Source organism: Sinohyriopsis cumingii, chromosome 19 (genome assembly GCF_028554795.1).
Source record: "Sinohyriopsis cumingii isolate HCF-2022 chromosome 19, ASM2855479v2, whole genome shotgun sequence".
NCBI lineage: Eukaryota > Metazoa > Mollusca > Bivalvia > Unionida > Unionidae > Sinohyriopsis > Sinohyriopsis cumingii.
Genome location: NC_142979.1, coordinates 60399949 through 60425898, shown reverse-complemented (window position 1 = coordinate 60425898; position 25950 = coordinate 60399949). Strand labels below are relative to the sequence as shown.

The 25950-nt window shown below is 36.2% G+C and overlaps 1 protein-coding gene across 1 annotated transcript in view; it reads right to left on the bottom strand.

Moving 5' to 3' along the window:
* The window catches only part of LOC149775799 (uncharacterized), a 79115-nt gene that overhangs the window by 6664 nt on the left and 46501 nt on the right, over positions 1-25950 (bottom strand). The window contains exons 10-15 of the mRNA XM_089943836.1: positions 20978-21543; positions 17126-17492; positions 7423-7544; positions 5416-5715; positions 4787-4959; positions 2570-2699 (exon numbers count right to left, since the gene is read on the bottom strand). Of these exons, the coding sequence (XP_089799962.1) occupies positions 2570-2699; positions 4787-4959; positions 5416-5715; positions 7423-7544; positions 17126-17492; positions 20978-21543 (1658 nt within the window). The remainder of the gene's footprint in view (positions 1-2569; positions 2700-4786; positions 4960-5415; positions 5716-7422; positions 7545-17125; positions 17493-20977; positions 21544-25950) is intronic.

Here is a 25950-nt window from a genome sequence, read left to right as displayed (position 1 = left end):
AAAGCTTATTATGCACTGAAAACCCATAACAAAAAAAATGAAAACCTAATCAGGTCTTCTACACATGGCCACCAAACTGAATGCAACTGTGGGGGTGGGGTGGGGTTTGCACACATTTCATCTGCATTTGGGAGTTTCTGGCTCCTTAAGTTTTTCATATGTAAGCAAGCAACATCCTAAATTCATTCCAATTACTGTTATTTCATTCATTCTGACCAATGAACTTCAAACAACTTTTCCACACTGCTCTAATGTTAATTATTTCCTTTCAACAAACACAACACACACTGAAGCTGTTAGTCAACCTTACTCATCTACAGTACTTACGGCAAATACACTCCAAAATAGGCTACCAACATTAAAAAGCTCTTGTTTTTTATGACTTAACAGCTGAGTAAACACATCATCTATTATCTAACCAACACAGCAGTGACAATGAGCTCAGTACAAGATAACTGACCCAGATGAATGTCAGCAAACCAACATGGAAGACCATTAACAAGAGCTCAGTATTACTGACTTTTCAAACAGATCTTTATTTTTAAAAATATAATTATATCAGTAAATATATGGTTACCAATGAAATGTCCTTGTTTCTACATTCAAACACTTTTCAAGGACTACTGCACATTTTAAAACATTTTCATGTCCCATTTGGAGTTAACCTCAAATTCAAGCACTTTTCAAGATTCTGTGAACCCTTCAAACTGTGCTAAAAAAAATGTCATTTGCCAAACCACAAAAATGTATACCACAGATTAAATGAATAGACAAGTTTTCAGCATATTTTTTTTAATAAAAAATATTAAAATGCCTATATCATATTCCTGAGGGCTGTTCCATTTAAACATACATGGTACTTTGGGAAGGCAGTTTTTAAAATAAAAAAAACGTGTCAGGGTAAATTGATTGCACAGAGTTCATATTAAAATGAAAAGAAAATTCTAAACTGCTTCTTAGGGTGAGTATCCCACATTAAAAGTGCCTTCCCAGGGTCCCACATGTTTTACTTGAACAGCACTGAGGCTTAACCTTGAGTAGAACAATGATTATAACTACTGGAGTAGGTCTTGAGTTAGCAGAATATATTATAAATAAACTAGCTATACATGAATAGTTCTTCTTTTCCACATAATTTTGTATGTGAACCAAACCAATGAAAGTTGTCTACCATGGTTCACCATTCAACCTCAAACAGCTTTCAAGATATAAAGCTGAAACACAAGCAATCATAAAATATATATCAGCGATCTTGACCTTCATATGACAACAAATGTTGAATGAGACACATATTTTAGTGCCAATATGCAAGTGTACCAAATATAATTCATTTATCTTAAAGAAGTAATAAGTTACAGAGTGGATTTGAAAAGGGTACTGAAAACTAAAGTACCGACCTTTGATCTTAACCTTAAAGAGACGTTTCTCAATGTGGTTCATGACAAAAAATAGCAAGTTTCATTCCTTTTCATAATAATCATCTACCTTTGGATATGACCCAAAGTGGCTGTTTTGTAATACATGTATTTCTGAATTTTCACCACTTTTCAAAACATAAGTGAGCATCTAAGTCTGAATGAAGGAATCGTGATCAGCAAGGGGTATTTCAGGATCCAGTTGACGGCATTCGGAAAGCCTATTGCTTACAATGGACAACAGAGTTCAGACAAGGCATTGGTTTGAAAATATGAAATATGTACAAAACGTGAACAATTTTCATCAAGTTTTTATCAATATTGTGCTTTTTTGTGAGATTTAGTTAGTCATACAAGTCTCAAAGTGTCTTGCAGGAAACTAGTGTAAATCAAATTCAGGATGAGAACTAAAAGGGAAGATCTATACTACTGATAACTGGATTGAAATCATCAAAATATTGTAGGACTCAACAAAACAATCTTCAGCCAGTTAAATTTTGATCAATTCATTTGTCAGCTTTACTTGAGTGTAGTAATGTTATTAAACTGAACTTAAAACTATCAAAACCTGTCAGAAACATTTGCTAAGATTTATTTTTCTTACAGGCCTTGATTTGATACATAGCTATTACCTTATTAATTTCATGAGCAATGACAGTCAAAGCACCACATGAGATTATAATCAGTGACTAAACTTCTCATTAGATATTTACCCCAAAGGTCATGGGGTAATTAATAGGATTCAAGCAGTTGTCAACAAAGGAGAGGGATGTAACTGGAAGTACCAAAAGCCGACTGTGTGGCAGCATGGCAAAGGGCGGCATTGCGCTCACTAAAAAGGTATGGTGCAGCACCATCTGTACAGATGCTTGAGGAAACACTAAGTAAACCTGTATAAATTATTCATATCTCAGACTGGAACAAGGACTGAGAGAATCAGAATTCTAATCTCTTTACTTGCATCAACAAGTAATGTTAGGGAGAGAATCAATGTTAGTATCCAAATGTATCAAATTCCAAGATGACTTAGAGAAAAAGACTGCAAAGATTTAGTCAGGCTTGACTGGCTGAATCAGAGGTTATGAATGTCATCCAGCACTGCATTTCAACTGAAAACAGTGGCATGGAAGATCATCTAAGAACTCTATCCATACCAGTGAGATCTGCATTTCTACTGCCTGCAGTTCACAAGAAAGACGCTCATCCTCCGACACTGCCATTTTGGCCCGCTCTTCCAAGCGTGCCACTTCCTGTTGTATCAAGTTATGAAAACTTTCTGTTTTCCTGAAATAAAATAGTTAATTATTATAAACAGCCACTTATATGCAGTAGGGCAGTGTAGAACTCTGCCTGAAAGACAAAACTGATTTTTAAAAAATTCTCTTCTAAATATTTAAATTTCTGGCCAATTATATTCAGGATGTAACCCCGATTCAAGAAATAAATGACCATAACAAAGAGAATTTCTTTTAAAGCACATGCATACATAAAGATGTGACTGATACGATACTCAGCAAAAACTGACATGATGATGAAGTGATACAACTTAATGTCATTGCTATGAGAAAACTAAAAAATAATCACAACTGCCTTTGCTGTAGCAGTTATGACAAAGCATTTATTTGTGAATGTTAATCCCCCTTACCAACAGGAGCACATTTGGAGAATTTTATAATACTGACACTGGTATGGGGGATTGATGCTGAGGTAAGTGCCCTGTAGAGAGATATGCCTTAACAGGGACAGGATTCAATACTACAGCCCACTGGTTGCAAACATTAGCTAATGACTGAACCAACAAGTAGGGTAAAGAAATATAACTGAAATACACTACTTAGCAGGATACAAGAATAAAGTTTTATCAGTTACTGATAAAAGGTCTGCTTTAAGATGCATGAATCATCTCTGAACAAAGTCTGATTTGTCTAGATATAATATAATAAGGTTAAAGATACAGAAAAAGCAAGAAACAAAGGCTGAAAATACAAACTTAACTCATGATAGACAGTTAGGGTGTGAACAATGGATACCTTAAGATACAAAAGTCACTAGACATGAAAATTTGGGTCAGTCACCAAGTTTTGCTAATTTGGCCATTGTGGGTATGTGAGAAAGCTTGCCAGTAGCTTCTCGTGGTCGGTGGCCGCCATGTATAACTTATGTTAGGCTCAAAAATGGCGTTAAACCCTACAACAACAACAAGTTTTGCTATAAAACAACTATTCATCAAGTGATATATCCACATACCAATTTTCATAAGAATAGTTGACATTGGGTCAAAGATATTAAGGACCTAACGATCCAAAAGCTGAAACTATAAAGCATGTAAATTTGGTCAAACTGACCTAATTTTGGTACAGTTCATTTAATTTGTCATGATGCAGCCATGTACTAATTTTAATAAGCGCAGGTGAAATTGGGTCTCAGACACTAAGTGTGTAGGGAATGTCTAAAATTACAAAAATTGCTCAAACATGTACCTTATTTTTGGTTTGACTCAGTTACTACACTTGAGATACAACCACAAACCAATTTTCATTGGCAGAGAAGTGGGATCTATGATACTGATGGTGTAAAAAGTAATAGGTGAAAATACAATTCACTCAAGCATGAAAAATGTCACATTGACATACTTTGAGTATGGTGAAGTTAATCTACCTAAAATGCATCAACATAACAATTTTCATTATAGCTGGGTACACAATAGTGAGGGTGTAATGACTGGACTTTTTAAAATACAAGAGTCACTCTGAGTGTACAAAACTTAGTTCATAGTGACCCAGTTTTAGCATGAAGAGTTACTTTTCTTAAGATGCATCCACATACCAAATTTCACGCGATTGTGAAACAGGTTCTAAGATGATGAAAAGGTTATAAATAGATGAAAGGGTTATAAATAGATAGATGAAAGGGTTATGAATAGACGAAAGGGTTATGAATAGATGAAAGGGTTATGAATAGACAGCTAAATACAAATGTTACTCATGGATTAAAGTTAGATCAATGTGAACTAGTTTTGTTATGGCTGAGTTACTCCTCTCAAAATGAATGCATATATCAGTTTTCTTAAGTGTAGGCTTAAAGAATAAACAAATGAAAGAATGAACACACAAACCAACAAATCATCAATACACAAACTGGCAAATTGCTAACTAAACTGTGGAGTGGTTCATCATAAATATGTATAGTGCAGTCGATATACATCATATTACAGCATTTAGTTCTGATACCTGTTTTATTCAAGAACTTCAAGGGCAAAGATGATTTCAAATAAAACATATCCATATTCCACACAAAACATTAATGTAATTATGCCATGCTTATAATGGGCATAGTAATCTCATGGCTACTGTGAATTGCAATTTGCTTACCATAATGAGTAGGGTTCCATTAGCGGGTCCAATGGACTTGAATCTGACAGCAAGTTGCCTGAAGCAAGAAAAGGGCCATTCTCTGCAGTGTACCGGCTTGGCACAGTTATAGCATTAGGGATCGGATGAGTCAATGGCGTAACTGCTGTTACTGGGGTAGTTATCTTCATATGCTGAAAGAAAAAAACAACGGATTAAGAATTTCTAACGACAGAATTCTCAAAAACTTAAAATTGGTTTTTCATAAAGACTTAAATTTTTCTCTGACATTTTTATCTTGATAATGTAGTTACTAAAAGAAGCAATATCCTATTGTGTTTTTGTAATATTATTTCCAAATACAATTAACTTCTGCAAGAAGGTATTACTGACTACGTTTTCATTTAGAGGGGCCACATAAAGGACTCAATATTTGTGTCTTTCCAGTCATGATCAGAGTACATTTTGGTCCATTTTCTCTTGGAATAAATTAGTCTTAAAATGGTGAGGATATAAATCTTAAATTTGCTAATATATTTTAATTTGTGTATTTCTAAGTTGAACTTCTCAGATTTATGAAGATCTTTAATTTTATGAGAACAAATGCTACTTTTTATCAATTATACAATATTCAAATCATCGCTACTTACATCATCAGCCATCACCTGCAGTGGCCCAGTAGTTTTGAACTTGGCACGTGATGTTCGTGATATTGGGCCATACTTGGAAACAATGGGGGGATAGAAAGGTATGAAAGCTTCTTCATCTTCTTTCTCCTCTGGTGTGTGGCTTTTGCTGCTGCTGTTCTCCTCATCCTGAGAGCTGCTGCCCCTAGGGTATGACACCACTGTGGACTGGGGTCTACTCATCTGGATGGATCTGACCACCATGTCAGTTGCAGTGTCACCACACATGTTTGTCATCCAGGTTAATTTGTCTCCATCCTCTTTCTACAAAAGGCAGCAAAAATTATGCCCTTTAAAACTCTATTTTTCCAATAATACTGTACATACTTACTCATTGGTCAGGCCCAACTGCAAGCCACATAGACCATGAGCTGCCCTTATATAATATACCAGCAGATCACAGTATGTTTGTTCTACTCTTACTCTTAACAAACTGCATAGACTTTGCATTTTGCAACGTCAGATCTGGGTTTATGCAGTCTGCAGTTGGACCAATCTTAGAAAGGATTATACAAAACCCTAGTTTTAGTGGTGGTGGTTGGTGGATAACATTCTAGTATTCTGTAATTAAAAGAGGGGTGTAGTGAGGGACTTGACATTTGAAAAAATTTATTCGATGTTTTCCAGAATTAATTCAAATGGGTATGGGCTTATTATCAAGAATGAACTGACATGGAAAAATTATGATCACAAATATTTCTATAAAACATTTTGAAGCTACACAATTAAACAGTGCTAGAACCAGCCACTTGAAACCTTTTGATTTCTGAACCAAAAACTTAACTTGCCCCCACTCTCGAAGCAGACTGGATTCTGGTCTCCTTGAAATATCTTGCATGGCTTTGGATCAGCCCAAAAAATTTCCAGGTTTAAGTGAAACATGATGTCATCTTATTATCAAAATAACAATCAGTCAACAAAATCATTAGACCAATTGTTTTTTAGCCTCATTCTAGCATCATAAGAAAAAACTTTTTTTTTTTTAAAAACCCAGACCCTTGTATGGGGTGAAGATAGCATAAAGCCATGCAAACACCTGGATGAATGAGACTAACAGGATATATGGAGTACTTCTTGGTCATTGATATATGGTACCATAGTAGATAAACCAAAGCTAAAAAATTCCTGAAGAAAGTACATTACTATTGTGGAGTTTCATTAAAACAGTTCAAGAATTAAGGGCCAGATCTCTGAGATGGAGGAACCACAAATAGGGGTCAAATCTAACAGAACTATAGATGGGCATGAGATGGAGGAACCACAGATGGGGTCAAATCTAAAGAACTTAGATGGGCATGAGATGGAGGAACCACAGATGGGGTCAAATCTAAAGAACTTAGATGGGCATAAGATGGAGGCACCACAGATGGGGTCAAATCTAAAGAACTTAGATGGGCAACATATCTACTTATTGTACGTGTACAAAGAAATGCATAGAGGAAATTTTAAATGTGTTAAAATTATACAAAGCAATTTAGTTCTAAGTATTAGTCCAAAGACACTGGCATTGTACTCATGCCTTAAGCACAGTTCCTTATTTTATGATGGCTATTTTGATCAAATTAAAATAATGTACTTGACCAGAGTGAGAAAATCATGATAACTGAATACACAATAAAATAGCCTTCGGACACTCTCTAAAAGACATGATTAATGTCATGATGATTAAGACTGTCTGGTATCACAAGTTAGTGTTTTGCACTGCTTACAAAATATCCCATTAAATATTTTTTAAAAATGCAATAAGTTCTAGGCCTGGGCATAAAAAATAATTTATTTAATTTTTATACAAGACATGAAACCCACAATCAGAAGTGAAGTGTGAGCATGTTACCACTGCATGATCCAGGACCAAACATATTTTGCAGTCTTGAAAAATACATCAGAGGTTGATTATCAAACATATAACAAAATTTAAATTTACTTTTAAATAACATTATTTTTTAATTTTTAAAACGCTTTGTCACCTACCTTAAGAAACTCTGCCTTAGCAGCTGATACGGCTTTTCCATCCAAATCCAGATCTTTTGTTGGTTTGGATGCAGGACTCTCATACATGCTACTGGTGACACTGACAGTGCATGGTATTGTCACTAAAATTGTAGAAAAAAAGATGGACAGTTTTTAAATCCAGTAGGTGGAGTAATGCATACATGTATTTATGAAACATTTTTAATGCCATTTTTAGCAATGTATAATGCATATCCATCTGCAAAACTCTGTGAAGCACTATAGGTGTTCCATTATGCACTGGCATCTGAAATCATGTCTGAAGTAAAATAAATATATTAGAACAACCTACTGATATTAAATGCAAAGGAAGACCTGGGTCTGTGCTATTAGCACCTGATACACTTAACCCTTGACCTTGCATAGGTGTTTCTGAATAGCTTTAACGCATTTTCAACGAACTTATTTTATTGTCTTGATCAGATTCTCATAGAAGTGAATGTGTACACCTGTATACCATTTGCAATGAAGTGAATGTGTACACCTGTGTACCATTTGCAATGAAGTGAATGTGTACACCTGTGTACCATTTGCATATAAGTGAATGTGTACACCTGTGTACCATTTGCATGAAATGAATGTGTACACCTGTGTACCATTTGCATGAAATGAATGTGTACACTTGTATACCATTTGCACAGAAGTGAATGTGTACACCTGTGTACCATTTGCATAGAAGTGAATGTGTACACTTGTGTACCATTTGCATAGAAGTGTATGTGTACACCTGTGTACCATTTGCATAGAAGTGAATGTGTACACTTGTATACCATTTGCACAGAAGTGAATGTGTACACCTGTGTACCATTTGCATAGAAGTGAATGTGTACACCTGTGTACCATTTGCATAGAAGTGAACGTGTACACCTGTGTACCATTTGCATGAAATGAATGTGTACACTTGTATACCATTTGCACAGAAGTGAATGTGTACACCTGTGTACCATTTGCATAGAAGTGAATGTGTACACCTGTGTACCATTTGCAAATTAGTGAATGTGTACATCTGTATACCATTTGCATAGAAGTGTGTTTTGATGCTTACAGTAGAGACTGACCATTTTGAGCTGATTCTTGTAGCACTATCTTTGGGGAATACTCTCTATTAGAAACTATATGCACTGAGGAAATGACCATGATGCCACATTACATTGTTGCTATTGAAGATAAAGTCATAATCTGCTATTTAAAAACATTAACTGAATCTGATTCTCTCTAATCCAAAATGGAGGCCATAGACTTCATTCAGCACTTTCTCACGTTTGGATGATCAGAATAATGACTATGAAGGCTTCAGCAAGTCAAACATAGGCACAGATATTGATGTAGGTCACAGTGATTTTGATAATTTGACAGATTCAGATGATTTGGCGATACTAATATTGACAGTTAAAATCCAGTAGATTTAGAGGCTGAGGAAGATTACAGTTGGTCACACAACTTCATTGACATGACAGTGAATGAATTCTCTCTGGATTTTAAAGTATATTTTACAAAATCTTTGATGAAAAACAATTATACAGGCATTAAGATAAAGATTTTACTCTAAAACCTTTCTAAAGATGACAAATATGTACAAAAAGTGTAAAATGGTTGAAATTTAGGTTGAATGTAACATATACTACTCCTTTATGTTATTTTTGGCAGGTCTATTTGAATGGAATCATGTACATCACACTGCACACACTGTAACAATATAACTGAAAAATTGTTAAAGCTACGTTTTCACACACATTTGCAGCACTCAGTGACTATGGCCTCTATCTAGTGACAACAACAAAGCAACAGACACTAGAAGGTAAACAGTTGCATATGCTTATATATATGTAGGATCCATATTCTTTCTTCCAATTAGTACTGCTGGACCCTAACTGAAAACAATATGATACGAGTCTGATTCCTTATTCCAAGATGATATAACAGAGTATCCTCCTCTTCTGACTTGGACCACAGGACATCAGAGTGGGGTGGGAGGAGGTAACCACAGCCACATAATTGTGTGAATGTGATTTGATTTTTAATGTAGCTTCAATAATTTTACAATCATATCACTACGATGTCTGCAGTGTGGCAGTTTATAGTGATGTCTAGCACTGGGGCATCATGCCCACAGACATGTAGCATGATGTCCCACCCAGTCACATTATAGTGTCACTGAGCTCACCTGTCCTAACATTAACCTCTTAATGTTGAGAATCTAAGTAAGGCAGCTATTAGTATCTTTTTTAAAAGTCTTTGGCATGACTTGACCAGAGTTTTGAACCCATGATCTCCTGCATCCGAGGCAGATGCTCCAGCCAATTAGGCCATTGAAGTGGTCTAACTATTTAATTAAAATTAGGTTTACCACTCACACACACATAAAAAACTAAATTTTTTAATAGTACTACATTCCCCGCTATGATTGTGATGCTGAATTTACCATTTAGGAGTGTGTGTCTGTGTGACTTTTTAATGTAGCTTTAACAATTATTCAATTACCAGTTAGGAGTAAGGTTGATGGCCTCAACTAGTAAAAAAAAACAATTGCTCTTACCCTTACATGTAAGTGTTCACTACTATAGGCTGATAGAAGGTAAAGCCACATGCATTGTGAAGTTTATAGGCCTGAACATAAAAAAAGGTTTCATTCTGGTGTATCAACGAGTGAAGGTAAAAGGAAGGGAAAACAGAAAGAAAGCTCTAAGTGATTTAAGTAGGCCAAAGATGTAGCCCTAACCTAATGGGCTTGAATTCTCATGAAAGAAAGGCTGTTTTTGGTGAAGGAAAAAAAGCTCTCCGGACAGTATTGACAAAACACTCTTGAGGCAGCCAAATAAAACCTTAAGGCCCCAACTGGACAAGGGAGCTTATCTTGATCATCACTAGCAAATATAGTACTGAGACTAAGGACCTAAATATGAAGTGGCTACTCAAGGTAGCTGATTATTAACCAGAAAACCTGGTTGGCAAAGAAGAGAAACGGAATCTTAGCTTTAGCTGAAATACAAACAACTATTTACTATCGACAAGACAAGCTTCACTCCTTCTCATGGGTAAGGTTCTAGAAGGAATCTTCATGCAGATGTCCATTAGGGAGCTATACAATGCCCAAATTAACACGCTAAAGACTCAATGCATTAGTGAGAACAGCTTCATGCAGCTCAAAACACCAAAGGAGATCAGAAAGACGAGGATCTGATCCATTTAATGTGGGATCAACATGTTTCCTACTGCACCATTGACAGAAGATGCTCCACAATGCATTGTAAACGTATAAGTACATTTGCCTCCTAGCATGGTCAATGTAGTTTGCAGCCTTAAACTGGTCCATCAATCACATGAGATGAGCCAAGTTTCAAAGTGGGGAATCTGCTAGTTGTTGCAATGGAGAGACACAAAGAGGGAATTTGCTCTTCAGTCTCTTAACAACAAAGTCCACTAAAGATCTCACCCTCACTTGAAGAAGTGATTCTGCATAAAGTGATATAGAGATATAGAGACAATTATGCGAGGACAGTATAGCCCCATCTGGACATGATGTTACCTAGGATATTCCTTTTGAATATCATGGACTGAAGGTTCACTGCAGTGTACTGGAGGTTCCCGACTTGCACAAAAAGAGAAGGAGCATATGTACCTCCCTGATGCTTGAGGTATGCAATTACTGATGTGTTGTTAAAGGCTTCATGAGGTTGACAGACCCTTGTAGGGAAAGGAATGTTGCCTATATTTTCAAGTCGTTTATATGATGTGTCACTTCTTCTCTATACAGTAGTCCCCCTCTTGAACGGCCCCCCTGACCAGCGGCCACCCGCTCCTTACGGCCAGAATCCGTTGGCACCGACGAGTTTGTGTTCAAAAGTACCCCTCGCGAAAGACCACCCGGCTAACGCAACCAGCGGCCAGCATATTAGTGCAAAATTATAAAATTTACCCCTCACAAGCGGCCGCATTTTATATGAATATGTATCCAGAACCAGTATTTTATTCATAACATGTGTTAAGTAATCCGATTTCTGTTTCCCGATGTCAGGTTTTCGTTACTGAAAGAAGTGTTGGATAAAGTACATTTACCACCAAGGTTAATATTATATCATTTGCACCTCACGAGAAGCCAAATTTATTCCATAAAAACCAAGTAAGACTCAAATATTAATCCATACAAAAGGGCACGTACATGTAATCCAATTAGCCTTACTGCTGTGTTATCATAAGATGTCCGGTTTAGTCACTCTGATAATTGTTAAGATTACAATTATCGAACAGTAGTAACAGCTGAGAAGTGGCAGTATCGATGTACAATACCCAAGTCTGCAGGAAAATGGTTTAATAGCCTTTATGGCTTTCCTTAGTAAGATGTTGAGCTTGTTCGCTTTGGTAATCAGTGGCTATTACTACTGACAATAATTGTCAAAATTACGAATCCTAGCGGCCACGAGGTCAAATCTGCGTGATGTTAACGGTACATATCGAAGCCGTTTTGGCTTCTCTCACTAAGTTTCAAGAAATGTATAAAAACAATGGGGTACCAGACTGCGACTAATGAATCACATAACAAGATCACTTCCTTTAAAAACACACAGCAATTTGTTTAGAAGCATACAAAATTGTTTCATCAGTATTGTAGTTGGCAACATGAATAACTTACTGCAAAAAGATCAACATGTCATCGAGGAAAATAAAAATTCTCAGTTTAGAGGAGAACGTGAAAGTAATTCAACATGCAGGGGGGGGTGTCGGCAAGGATCCTTGCACAAAACTAACGTTGGGAAGACTAAGAAAAACAATATTGCGAAAGATAATGAAACAATTTTGCAGAAGTGGAAAGGTGAAATGGACGGAGAAAGGAAGATTGTTTGAGCCAGAAGACGTTTGTATCCTGATTTGAAAGACAAGAAAAAGCGAAAAGTTTGTCAGTTGAATTGGGATATGACGACTTTACCGCAAGTAACGGATGGTTGCACAGATTTCAAGTGCGACACAATATCAAGTGTTTTGTCATTAGCCGCGAATCAGCTGACATTAATAATGAAGTTGTCGAAGATTGGAACAAAAGACTAAACGATATATGCAGGGGATATGACAGCAAGGATATTTTTAATGTGACGAGACTGGTTTGTTTTTTAGACTGTTACCAACAAAGTGACAGATGATGTGAATTGTAACATAATTATAAAGACAGTTTTAAAACTATATCAATGGTTATTCATAGCATTCTTTTCAAAATGATGACAAAGTTTGTTTTACATTTATTTCACATCATGCATGTGATTTTTTAATTAAAATATTAAATATTTAAAATTAAATGTACTTGTGACATTTTTCATATGTATTTACTATTCGCATTTGTCATCCCCCTCTAGAAAGGCTGTACCTATTTCCCTGAAGAATCACCCTCAACGGCTCTAGGAGAGTACCCCATCCCAAATCTGATATGTCTATTTACAGAAAGGGAGTGTGAATTTGGACAATGGTCAGAAACCAGTACTGATCTGGCCACGAAATCAGGTTGTGGTGAAAGTCTGATGCCAAAGGGATATGAACTGACAGCAAGTCCTTGTACTGTCTCACAAGAGGAATCAATTTTGCAACCCCATTCTAAGTTCCCAGGAGACTGAGGTAAAGGCAACCCAACCGGGCTTCAACCATATGATCCAATAAAAGGGACAGAATCTTGTCTAATCTGACGAATGGAACATGAACCCTCTCAAGGTTGGTGAGGAAATTCAACCCAACATATACAAAGTTCTAAGAGGGGGATGAGATCCAATTTATCATGGACTGAGACTAGTCAACATCAACCAATGGTGGGTACTGGTCCTTCAAAAGAGAATTTGAGGACAATGTGCATCAACCAGTCATAAAAATACTGGAGGATGGGGATCCCTAAAGACCTCAAGTGAGCTGATATTACTCCCATCACCCTGGTAAAGTCTGTGGAGACAGAGGCAATGATAAATGTAGAGCTCAAAACTGAAATACCTCCTGGGCAAGAAAAAACTGGTATCTTTTGTGTGGTGGGAAGATGGGAATATGAAAGTATGCATCTTGAAGATCACTGGAGATCACCCAGTCTCAGGACATTATTATGGTCCTGACTGATGCAGTAGTCTCCAGCTTGAAGCATTCTTCCAGAAGAAATCTATTCAAGATGGAATGATTGGTGAGCCAAAACTTTTAAACTTTTTTCCACACCAGAAAGATCTGTAACGAGAAACCCAAAAAGTGGTCATTTTTCCACCTCTCAATTGTGCCCCTCTGCATAAAGGTGTGTACCTCTTCATTTAACTGAGCCAGTTTGGGCTGGTGAAAGAAAATGGGGTCTGTGATTGGTGAAGACGTTCCCAACATAAAGCCAGTATCTATCCTGCTGAGAAAAGGAAGACACTGCAGGTGAGTGTGCATCTCCCTTGAGTCAACCACAACCTTCCTTACAGAAAGAGAAGGAATCTGAAGACATTCTCCCTCAGCCTTTCTGACCATCTTGCCTAGCAAATGACAGGTAGGAGGGAGCTTTTAACTGAGACTACTTGTAAGACTGTTAGGCATGTGCCTGCCTAAGAACCTGGGTGAAGGTTTGAAAGGGTGGGCAAGATGGGCACAATTCTTGGTCAGTTTTGATCTGTTGATGGTCCTTCATATCCTGTGATGCTAAAAATGGGATGAAACTTATTAAAAACTTCTCTACCCTAAAAAGTGCAGACCTTAAAAAAGTTCTTGCTGAGGTCCAGCAAGACCCTATATGTCTCTAAAGCAACATTCCTGCCAAAGTGAAGAAGCTCCTCCAAGAATGTCATTGACAGGGAAAGCATGATATAACAACTTCACTACAGCCTACAGCACATAGTGCTGCTAGAGGCAATGATTCCTCCCTTAAGACACTGACGGAGCCTGGAGAAAAGAAATTGAAATCCGAGGCAATTGACACTAGGATGAAAGGCCTTACACTCCAAGGTATTTTACTGGGAAGTGAGATTAGGCCCGAGCCAATATCCCACAAGGGACACACTGGCGTCCAGCTGGAAATGGGGTGGGGGGCTTAAGTATATAAGCTGGAGAATGCACATTTGCATTAGCTCTCAAACTATCCAAGTGTGTTGTAACAGCAAAGGATCTGGAAAAGAGGAGGCAGATGAAATTCTCTCTATGCCGGAGAGATCCTTTTTGTTCTCAGCACCAGAGGGCTTAGGACATGTGTCTAGGGATGGGAGTCTGCAGACTTTGTCCACTGCCATTCTTATGTTACATGTTTAGGCTCTAATAAACAGTAACAAAAGAAAGAGTGAAAACAATAAACTTTGAAAAAAATTAATAATTCATTTATTTCCCAGGAGAAAAAAAACACATGTAAAAATTAAAAAATAAGAACTTATGGCTTTAAGAATCAAATAGAAGAATAATTCATGAATTCAATTTTATAAGTCCTAGTAATGAAATGTTCTAATGAATTCAAGTTCGAGCCCCAATGAAAATTCCAAAATGGAATGACATACACTGTAGCTAGTATTGTGCTGTTTTGTCTACAGTTCTTTTGTTGTTTCACAAACAATATTCCGGTGTTTGAATTTCCAAATAAAATTTAAAGAAATGTCTTTGTCCAAGAATTATGTATGAGCGCTCAAATATTTCCAGGAAAAAGAATTAATCTTTTAGAATCCAAACAATTTGAATAAAGATTAAAATGCAACTCCAAACTGGTCACAAACAAACACTTGCCAGTGTAAAGGTAAAACCACAAACTGAGAAATCTCTCTCTAAACATCATTATTAAATCTAACTACTGCGCAATTTCGGAAAACCAAGAACTGCAAAACAGAGGCTGTTTACATCTAAAATCATGTACTCCCAGTATAACCTTCATAAAAACCAATCATTTTACTCAGAGAATAAAATAAAAATAGAAAGTTGTTTACTTGTCTCAGTGATTTCTGAATCAAGGTCGGGAACTAAGTCAAAATTAGAAATGGTGTTTCTATTATTAGGTGTTTATGAAAGAGTCAGGTCAAACTGAATTTTCTGAAAAAATGTCAAATCAAGTAAACAAGGTTACAATACTATGACATGTAATGAATGTTTTAAAAAAAATTAAAACTTACAAACAGACAATTAAATTAAATCAAATATAAATTAAATCAAATATACAAAACACCGTACCAAACATCCCAACTTTCTCCCTTCCATCACCCCACCCCCATTTTTAGTAATGGCAGTTGTATCTGGTAGTGGATTGTTTTCATCTGTACAAATTTTAAAGCCCTTTACGACTATGATTTCCATAAAACTGGAAGAATTAAGCAGAGCAGTTTTTGAGAAATCATTTAATTTTTTAAAAAATATTTTAGTAACATGGAAATATTTTTGTTCTCTTCTCTCTTGCTCAAGGTTTTTCCTCTGTTCATCAAAGTACATGCTGTAACTACTGTAGGCACTGCCTGCAATTATAAGCATATCAATTTGTCGAATTCCACCAGTATTTCTTACACTGTCAATATTCACTCTCCTTGCAGCCAGACTCCTTTCCTTCATATTTACATCTTCACACTCTTTATTGATAGAAAAAACCCTCTCAATGGTAGCCTGTCATGGGAAGACTTTACAGGACCCCTATTCAATAATTCCTACTATGAAAATGAGATCCGAATAACAATATACTTTTTTAAGTGAACCCCTGCTGTAAAATCATCTGAAACCCATATATGAATATTAAATTCATGTGAAAAAATTGAAATTAATGGGGGCTCCTGTGCTGAGGCCTCGTTATTTATACCCCACACCCACCCCCATAAAACAAAAAAAGTAACAAAAATATTTGTTCTTTATATTATCACTTATTTAAAAAAAAACGATATTTTAAACTATTTCATATTAGATATATTAATATTTCTCTCAGCTTAGCTGTATTCAACACTTTTAAATTTATCTTGCTCATTGCAATTATTGTCTGTCCTATTTCCACTCAATCCAAGAAAATAGATCTGGATCAAATAAATTTAATAATTAAGACTACATACAGTTTATATTTTAAAATCTGAAGCTCCTTGTTTGCAGACACACCTCTTTTGTCAAAAACAATTTCATGCTTAAGGCTTCTTGTTTTACTGTATTAGTCACAATTAAGTAATTTACAAGAGCTAGGGCTTTTTCTCCCAGCTGCATGTGACTTTAGAGCACTCTCTCCCACAGCACGCAAATCAATAGCCATCTGGCATAATTTGCATTTTGCAAAGCTGTCTGCGAAAGATCTCATAATCCAAACTTTATATTTTTCCTTGTCTAGTCACTGAAGTTGGAATCGACAACCAGCCATTTCAAAGCTTACAAATTATTCAAATTTAAATCACGGCTACATCCAGAAGTTCAAAATGTATGGCCAGTTGTGGACATTTTTGTTCCGGTACAAACTTAGAGATTTTGTTTTTCTTCTCTCTTTATTTATATTTAAATCAACAAAATGAAACTATTTATTAATTCCTTTTGGTTTCATGAAAATCAAGGCTTTTCAAGGTACCCAGACAAACTTGAAAACTTTTAAGGTGTTTTCAAGGCCCTGAAGGAGTAATTCATTTTTTAAGGCTTTTCAAGGTCACCTATGGACCATATTAATAGAAATGCAGAGTTCTACTCTGAGAAAAAAAAATGTTTAAATTAAGCAATATCGGCAGGATAAAAAGAATCCACTTACTCTGAGACATCTGCTTGACAGATTGAGGTAGTGCAGAGGTCAATCGTGATGCTATCATGGCATCTGTGACAGAACGAGGTTGTGTTACACTCTGTGCTGCTAGTCTTTCAAAGAGGTACTTCGTATCTACAGAATCTGTGAAACTTTGCAAGACATGAGGCATAGAGTCATCTTCCCTACATGTGACCCTAGGGAAAAGGTCTGCAAGACTGGGATCAGTTCGGACACAGGCAGACACAGTTAATGGCATCTCTACAGCAGGAACTACAGATTCCACCAAAGTTGTCTTCCCTCTGTTTGAAGAATTCTGTTGCAGCTGAGCTAACAATTCATTTCTCCGCTCATGTAAATGAGATAGAGACTGCCTCTGCAATAAAACAAAAAAAAGCTAATTATTTTCTGTTAGCAAAATCAATCCTCTGGTGAGAGCAAACAAGTCACAGGAAGGGGACATGCACTACTTAATGAAAAGAATTTCTAGGCATTCAAGATAAGGCCATTTCATCCTTTATCCTGCTTAGCATTGAAACCATCTGATATTTTTCAACAGTAACAAGATTTCAAATGAGCTGCTCTGGTGGACATATTGGACATCAGATTTCCACCATTTTCATAAAAGATCATATCATTAGAAGTCTTGGTGAAAACCCCATTCAATATGACCATCAATTCAGAAGGAGGAGTGACAAGATTTTCAAAACCGCCATCATGACAGCCATATTGGATGTAAAAACGGTACCATTTTCACTTAGAAGCAACTAGACACTATAATGAATTTGTTTAGTGAAAGCCTAATGTTGACAACACCATCCACTCAGGAAGAGAAGCAATAACAAGATTTTCAAAATCTCTACTGTGGATGTCCAACTGGCACCATTTTCAATTAGGACCAACTAGCCCATGGGATGAATGTGTGTAAAATTTTATTCCTCCGAGTAATTTAGGAGAAGTGGTAACAAACTTGTGCTAACAGATGCAGAAGACAGATGAAAAATCATCCTATAAACTCTTCTGTTCAATGAACAGTACAGCTAAAAAAATAACATGATAGTGTGCATACTATGCTGTGTTATGTAAATTTAATTTATATTGTGTGCTCAATTTTCATCCATGGCTGGAAGTTTTAAAGAGAATGTTTATATATTTCACTTTTGTAAATTGAAGTTGTAAACAACATATTTATGTAAAAAGATCTTGTTTACAATTACACTAGGTTTTCTGTTGGAAATCTTCACATTCTGCTATATCAAGTGAAAATGTGTATAAAAATAGGGAAATGATAAGTAATTCATTTCTGATTTGGATCAGTTTCCAGGAATCCAGCTGTGCAGTCAAGTCAGATGTAATTCAAGAGGAATTATTAAAAATATACATTGGAATTGCGAGCTGCTCATTCAGTTTTTTATTTATACACATTACTTTCAATTTGTGTGAACGCATTCAAAGGCATTCGAATTGCATCAATGTGTTACATCTGGGCATTCAAGACTACTGGAATTCATTTGGAACATTCTATATCTTTGGACTTGTGAAAGGACAAATGTCATTATTTGTGATTTAATTAACAATATTGTGTCTCTTGAGTTTTACATTATATTGTAGAGAAATAAATAACTTGATTTTATTCAAATTGTTGGTTTCACTTCTTTCTGTTACATATTTTAAGACAAAGAATTGTGACAACTGAATTTCACTGATTAACTTGATATGTAGAAATAACTGTAGTCCTCTGCCTCATCAGAAATGAACATTTGTATTCAGTGATATGCAATTTATTACTGTACATCCTCTTCAGTCAAGATTCATGTCAATATTACAAGTGTTGAGTGATAACACAGGTTGTTTCTCCTTCACCTATGAAGATGTGTGTGTGTGTGTGTATATATATATATATATATATATATATATATTCATATTCTGATCTAAACTGCACACACTAGTTATCACTCACCATCAATCCTGCTAATGTAATAAAAAGTGCCACACGAGTGCAAACATTTATTTGAGATAGCAAATAATGACACAATGTGATCATATCTTGTACATCATTACTCAAGCAGCCACTGGCCAAAATTTTTCCAGAAGTTATGTTTACCTTAGTATATATCATTATAGATCATGTTATTCTGATCCGATATCATTAATGAAGTCTAAACTCTTAGTTAACTTTACACTTTATACGTGGGATTTTGTTTAACCATGACCCCACAAGCGAATATAGTATGCGACAACAGTTGTGAGTGGATACAATTCTTTAAAGTTGTGTATCTTTAGCTAAAGCTAACCCAACAATGACAACTAAGACACAGACCAATGAGAAAGCTTAATACAAGATCACTGGCATTCAGTGCAACAAGAAAAACGAAAGAAACCACAATTGTATTTTGGGTGTTGACAAAAGATGAAGTCTCACTTTTTTTAAGGGTTTACTCTGATGGGCTAGTAGTATAGACTGTGATGGGCTAGTAGTATAGACTGTGATGGGCTAGTACTATAGACTCTGATGGGCTAGTAGTATAGACTGATGGGCTAGTAGTATAGACTGTGATGGGCTAGTACTATAGACTGTGATTACTTTATCACATAATGAGTAGTGTACGTATATGGCCTCTTACAGATAGCCATCACCCAACACTCAACTGGAGAGGGGCAACTTAATAATCAAACGCTTATCATTGGAAAATATATCAAAGTTCATTGTAAATTTTACATAATCATTCTTAAAAATATTTTTCCTTGTCTGACTTAGTTTTTACACTGGGAAAAGTGATTGACTTTCATTAACTTTGTTTTCATGTGGCAAATAGGTAATTCATTTTTGTACCAACTGCAGAGCATACTTGATAGAACCGTGTTAATTTGTTATAGGCCACATCTTGTTTTATTTTAAAATATAGTCAAAAGTCAAGCATGTGCCACCCCTGCTCAATATCAATCGGGCCTGACAAGAAAGACAATGAACATTCATGGTTTTCTTCAACACAGACTGAATCATGTATCAGGTAAGCACCTTCACGGATGTCAAATCAGAAAAAGTAAGCTTCTATAATGTTTAAATCAATCTGTATCAAATGGATGATCATAATCTAAGTCTGATGAATGGTCCCTGGTGGGACTGATCCGGTGGCTTAAGTGGTTAGAGTGTCTGCCTCTGATGTGGGAGGTTGCAGGTTCAAACCTAAGCCAAGTCATACCAAAGACTTGTAAAAATGGTACCACAGCTGCTTTGTATGGCGCTCAGGATTAAGAGGTTAATATTAGGACTGGTCGGCCTGCTGTCAGGATAATGTGAATGGGTGGGACATGATGCTACATGCACGTGGCATGATGCCCCAATGCTAGATATCGCCGTAAGCTAACACACTGCAGACATTGTAGTGATGACTGAAAAAGCGTTAAAGCTATGTTACAAATCCAAATCACAGACACACATGTCCCTGGTCGAATATAGAGATGTATTATAAAACAAATTAAATAAACTTTTTCATAGTTCTGAAATTATAGGCAATGCTTCCTGTACAAATACACTTAAAAAAATTGCATGTTACTGGAATCTATTTAACTTCAATGTAGCTATACACACATTAAAAATGAAATTTGATCTTGTATGGATAAGGGAGGTCAGTACCTCAACAATTTCCTTGCCCATTTGGCATCAAGTGATGTAATAAATGAAGCCTTATTGGCACACTACCTTTAATATTCAATATCTTGTGATTCTTGAAATTTTCTAACACAAAAACATGTTGAGACAATATTTTTACAGACTCACTTTCCAACTTCTTGTATTCTTTCTGAAATACTCTGTTAAGTGAACCTATGTGGAGAAAAGCAGTGTACATGTTGACTCACCTCTGTACTACTGAACTGCGAGGAACCCTCATGATGGCTCGTAGGGGCCCTGGATATCATATGCTGCTGCTGATCCTGTGAGGTACAGGTGTGCATTGCTGATAAAGCTGATGAGGAAACCGACATGTGACCCTGACCTGAAGAGACTGAGAGATGACCTTGACCCTGTGGAGACATGGGTGGATGAAACATGACCTGTTGGTGTGGTAGGATTTGCTGGGAAGTCACCGTTTGATGTGACACAATCTGCTGGGGAATAAGATGGCTGGTGTGTCTTTGAGCTGGTGATACCATTGAAGCCCCATGATGATGTCCAGCATAGTGAGCAGCACATCCAGCACAAGGCTGATCTCCTTGTGAGGCAGCCGCTGCTGCTGCCATCTGGTGGTGCACACAGGGAAACCATGGTTCAGCATATGGATTGAGCTGCTGAAATCTGTAACCATGGGAAAAAGGCTGCATAAATTGTGGTAGGCCACCGGAATAAGCAAACTGACCACACGACATACCCAATGGAACATGGCATCGGTCACCAATAGGAGGATTGGCCCTTGAATAGTTCCCACCTACAAATATAATAAAAACATTAGACACTGCAAAGATCAAATTGAAAAATCAAGAGGGAAAGATGATGTGGTACATTATGTGGTTGTTTTATGGCTCATTTTGTCTGCATTCTTGTCCTCTAAAAAACAAATGCATACATGCATGCATGCACAAATACCACCAACACAACCCAACACCAAGACAGTCATATCCATCCTTGTCAAAATGTCTGATAGGAGACAGATGGATTTGTCAAAGTTTAATTCATATTTACAAACTATACATGGTATTGACAGGCATCGCGGAATGTACTTGTAAACATGGTAGCCACAGGCATCAGGTTTGTGTACTTGTGTACATGAAGTGATAGACAGGCATCAGATGTGTGTACTTGTGTACATGAAGTGATAGGCATCAGATGTGTGCACATAATACATAGAAGTGATAGGCATCACAGGTGTATTCTTGTATAACACAGTAGTGACAGGCATCATAGGTGTATTCTCGTATAACACAGTAGTGATAGGTATCATAGGTGTATTCTTGTATAACACAGTAGTGACAGGCATCATAGGTGTATTCTTGTATAACACAGTAGTGATAGGCATCATCGGTGTATTCTTGTATAATACAGTAGTGATAGGCATCATAGGTGTATTCTTGTATAATACAGTAGTGATAGGCATCATAGGTGCATACTTGTATACATGAAAATGATAGGGATCATCGGTGTATACTTGTATATTTTATAGTGATATGCATCAAAGTTGTGTACTTGATTTATACCAGTGTATGTACTTGTATACATGTTAGTGGTAGGCACCATAGGTATGTGTGTGTGTGTTTTAGATTTTTAACATAGGTTTAAAAAAATTTAAGTCATATCACTATGATGTCTGCAGTGTGACATTTTACAGTGATGTCTAGCACTGGGGAACCATGCCGCAGACATGTAGCATGATGTCCCACCCATTCACATTATCCTGACACCAGGCCAACCAGTCCTAACACTAACCTCTTAATGCTGAGCGCCAAGTGAGGCAGCTGTAAATACCATTTTTGTAAGTCTTTGGCATGACTCGGCCAGGGATCGAACCCACGACCTCCCGCGTCCAAGGCAGATGCTCTATCCACTAGGCCACCAGAGTGGTTACCATAGATATGTACTGTCTGTATACAAGAAAGTGATACGCATTAAAGATGTGTACTTGTATATATGGAACTGGTTCCCATGCTTTTTTATTTTTTAAAGTTAAATTTCCAGGTCATTTCCAGGGTTTTACAAGGATGACATTAATTTTTTCAAGGTTCACATATGACCATTACTGAACGAAATTAAATAACATTTTTGATTACAAAACATGCATTTTCTAAATCTAAAGATGGTTCTCTTTCAAGACTCACCAAAACATCTAAGCTAGAAAAGGTGATCATGTACAAAACCACAAAATGTATGACACGAAACAAGTTTGATTATATTCCTATAAACTGGTAGCGTGGGAACCCTGAAAATATTCAATAATTTTGTCACAGGTCACATAGGTCTGATTTCAGTGGAAAAACAGAGCACAATCACATAACAAATGACGAAGCACATTTACTTTTCAGTATGTCCCAAGTCGGTAAAAGTTAGTTTGCGTTTTAAGCTGCCATTGGTAGCATTCATAAGCATAAACTTTTTCCCTGCAAAAAGAAAACTTTCACGGCACAGTAAACGTGTTCCAGTCATGTTAGAAAATGAAAAATCCATCAGATTCCATTGCTTTTATGTAAGTTTGGTACTTACTTCCTCTAAAGAAAAGTTCTTTGTTTTTTATTGAAGATTGTAGTTGGCTTTCTTTGACAAAGGGTGCATGCGTTATTGAAGTCACCGCTAAAGGACAGCTTTGGTGAAGAAAACAAATGCCCGTTTCTTGTGGTGGCATCATCAAATAAGTGTAGTGCATGGTTGAGACTGATTTGTTTCCATTTGCTTAGTACGTATACATAACAATCGGTGCTTCAAAGGTAATGTTTTCTTTGACATTTCAGCAAACTATTTTATCTGGGTACATTTTGAAAAATGGAATTGGCCATCATTTGGTCGATTGTAGTTACTGTTCCTCGTTGCCCACTGAATAGACCAACAAGTAAGATGCTGGGCTTTTTTTTTTTACATTTGTGGTAGCAGAGTGATGCTGCCTTCCATACCCAAGTCAGAAATTTAACAAAGGGTCAACGGATGATAAAGACAGGTGTTCTGGTCTGATGACAAGGATTAGCACAGAAAGGATATAAATCTGAGTGAAAAGAAGAGGAATTTTACTTACCATCCACATACAAATATCAGTCTATTTAAACATATTAATTACTAGCAAGCAGCTGAAATCTGAAGCAAGAGAGATTACAAAATAATACCTTGTCCGGTTGATCAGAAACGTCAACAACAAAAAAAGCAGATCTCTCACAACATACTGCACTCATGCTTGTTATTAATATAAGCGGGTTATGATATAACAATGCACTGTTAAGATGGTTTGTCAATATGGACAAAGAAATTGTTCATGCAATTATAGATCAATTTCAGTGCATTTTATATCAAGTTTGCAGCTTCCTTTCATGGGGCCACTGAATTTCTCCACTCCAAACCAATGGTTGTATATACAAGTTTAAACAGCCAACAATGTCACCAATTAAAAAAACTGCCAGATGGTATATTTTGCCACCAATAAGGAAAAGAAATCACAGTTTGTGACAATGGCGAAGCCCTACGAGAGACAAGAATAAACTTTTACACATTATTTTTCGTACTTTTAAGAAGAAAAACCTATTTTTTTGGGTACAAGAAAAATACATATAAAATTTCAGAAGCCACGCCACGATCATCTTGTATTATTCATATGCGATCTCTTCCCCAAACTGATAATGAACTTTTTACGGGGCTTGTTTTGGTACTTTTAAGAAAGAACTTTTTTCGTGTACGAGAAAAATACATATACATAAAATTTTCGAAGCCACGCCACTAACATGTTATATCCAAATTTGTGTCATAACAGAGTGTGCTATAGTGGGGTTACACTGTAGATGTCATTATAGACCCCACCATCTAAATAGTAATACTCTAGTAATGGATACAAGTAACAGAACTGCATTCTCCCTTGACATGACCAAGATGATAATGCATTTTGCTAAGGTCTGATAAAAATCAGTTTTGTACCTAGGTTCCCAAGGGTAGGGCACACCATGTTTCTGCATCTCCAAATCTGGAGACACAAAAAGAGACACTAACATTTCAAAGGTATAAAGACAGTACTTAATGCACTAACTATGATAGAAAGAAGAGAAAAATCTTATTTACTTTGAAGGCTTTGCTACCTAAAAGTTTGTCATCTGTATTGCACTATCGTATAGTTCCTTTATCAACCCATAATGACGTTTACAGGTCAGAATATCTAGTTCAGCACAAAAAAGTTGCACTATGGAATTTTACATTCCATACTGGTGTTCACCAATTGTCTACCAGCATTTATAATAATAACATAACATTTTTTCCATGCTAACAAGTTTTTTCTAAAATGGAAATTAACTACAATCTCCAAGTTTTAATTGCCTATTGACTTTAACCATTGCTTGGGCCAACAGAGACATGGATAAGCATACACCAAAGAAGAATGGATAGATTTTTGTAGCTTTCACTTATGGGGCACACAGGATTAAAGATCTGAGGGACACGGTATACAAAATTGCAATAAACACAATCCTGTGCCTGATATGCAATACTGAAATTTACTTCCAAAAAGGGAAGGCATAATACATTCTCTTGTTCATAAATGAAGGCAACTAAAATTTGTATTTACAAATAGTGCTTTAATTTGTGGTACACATCATAAATGGCTATCACATAAACAGAAATTATGATTTTTAACAATTAAATCTATAAATATATCAGTTAAACATATTTGGAGAATACTTTTTGATTTTATAAAAGCCTAAAAATACAATAAATTTCGAATAATTTTGAGCAATCGCTTTGAATATATGCAATACCAAAAAATAATGCACAATACATGTAATGTCAAATTACAAATATTTTAGGCACTTGATCATGGCAATACAAGCCACCGTCAAACTATATTTGAATATATCTATCAAACTTCCAAATATTTAAAAATTGCAAATAACTGGTAAATTTGGAGAAATAATTGAGAAATAACCATCTGCAAATAAATTTATAAACTCTGATTTGTTTTATGGCCAGGTGACCCATAACCTGAAGGAACAAAGTGACAGATCAGTATGTGAATGTTCAGATAAGTACTAAATTTCACAGCAATCCATTCAAAACTACAAGACCAATTGTGCTAATATGATTCTGTCACTGTGCATCCAAGTAAAAAAGGCAATAACTCCCAAAAATATGTAGAGCTTGGTGATTTGTCAATATCCAC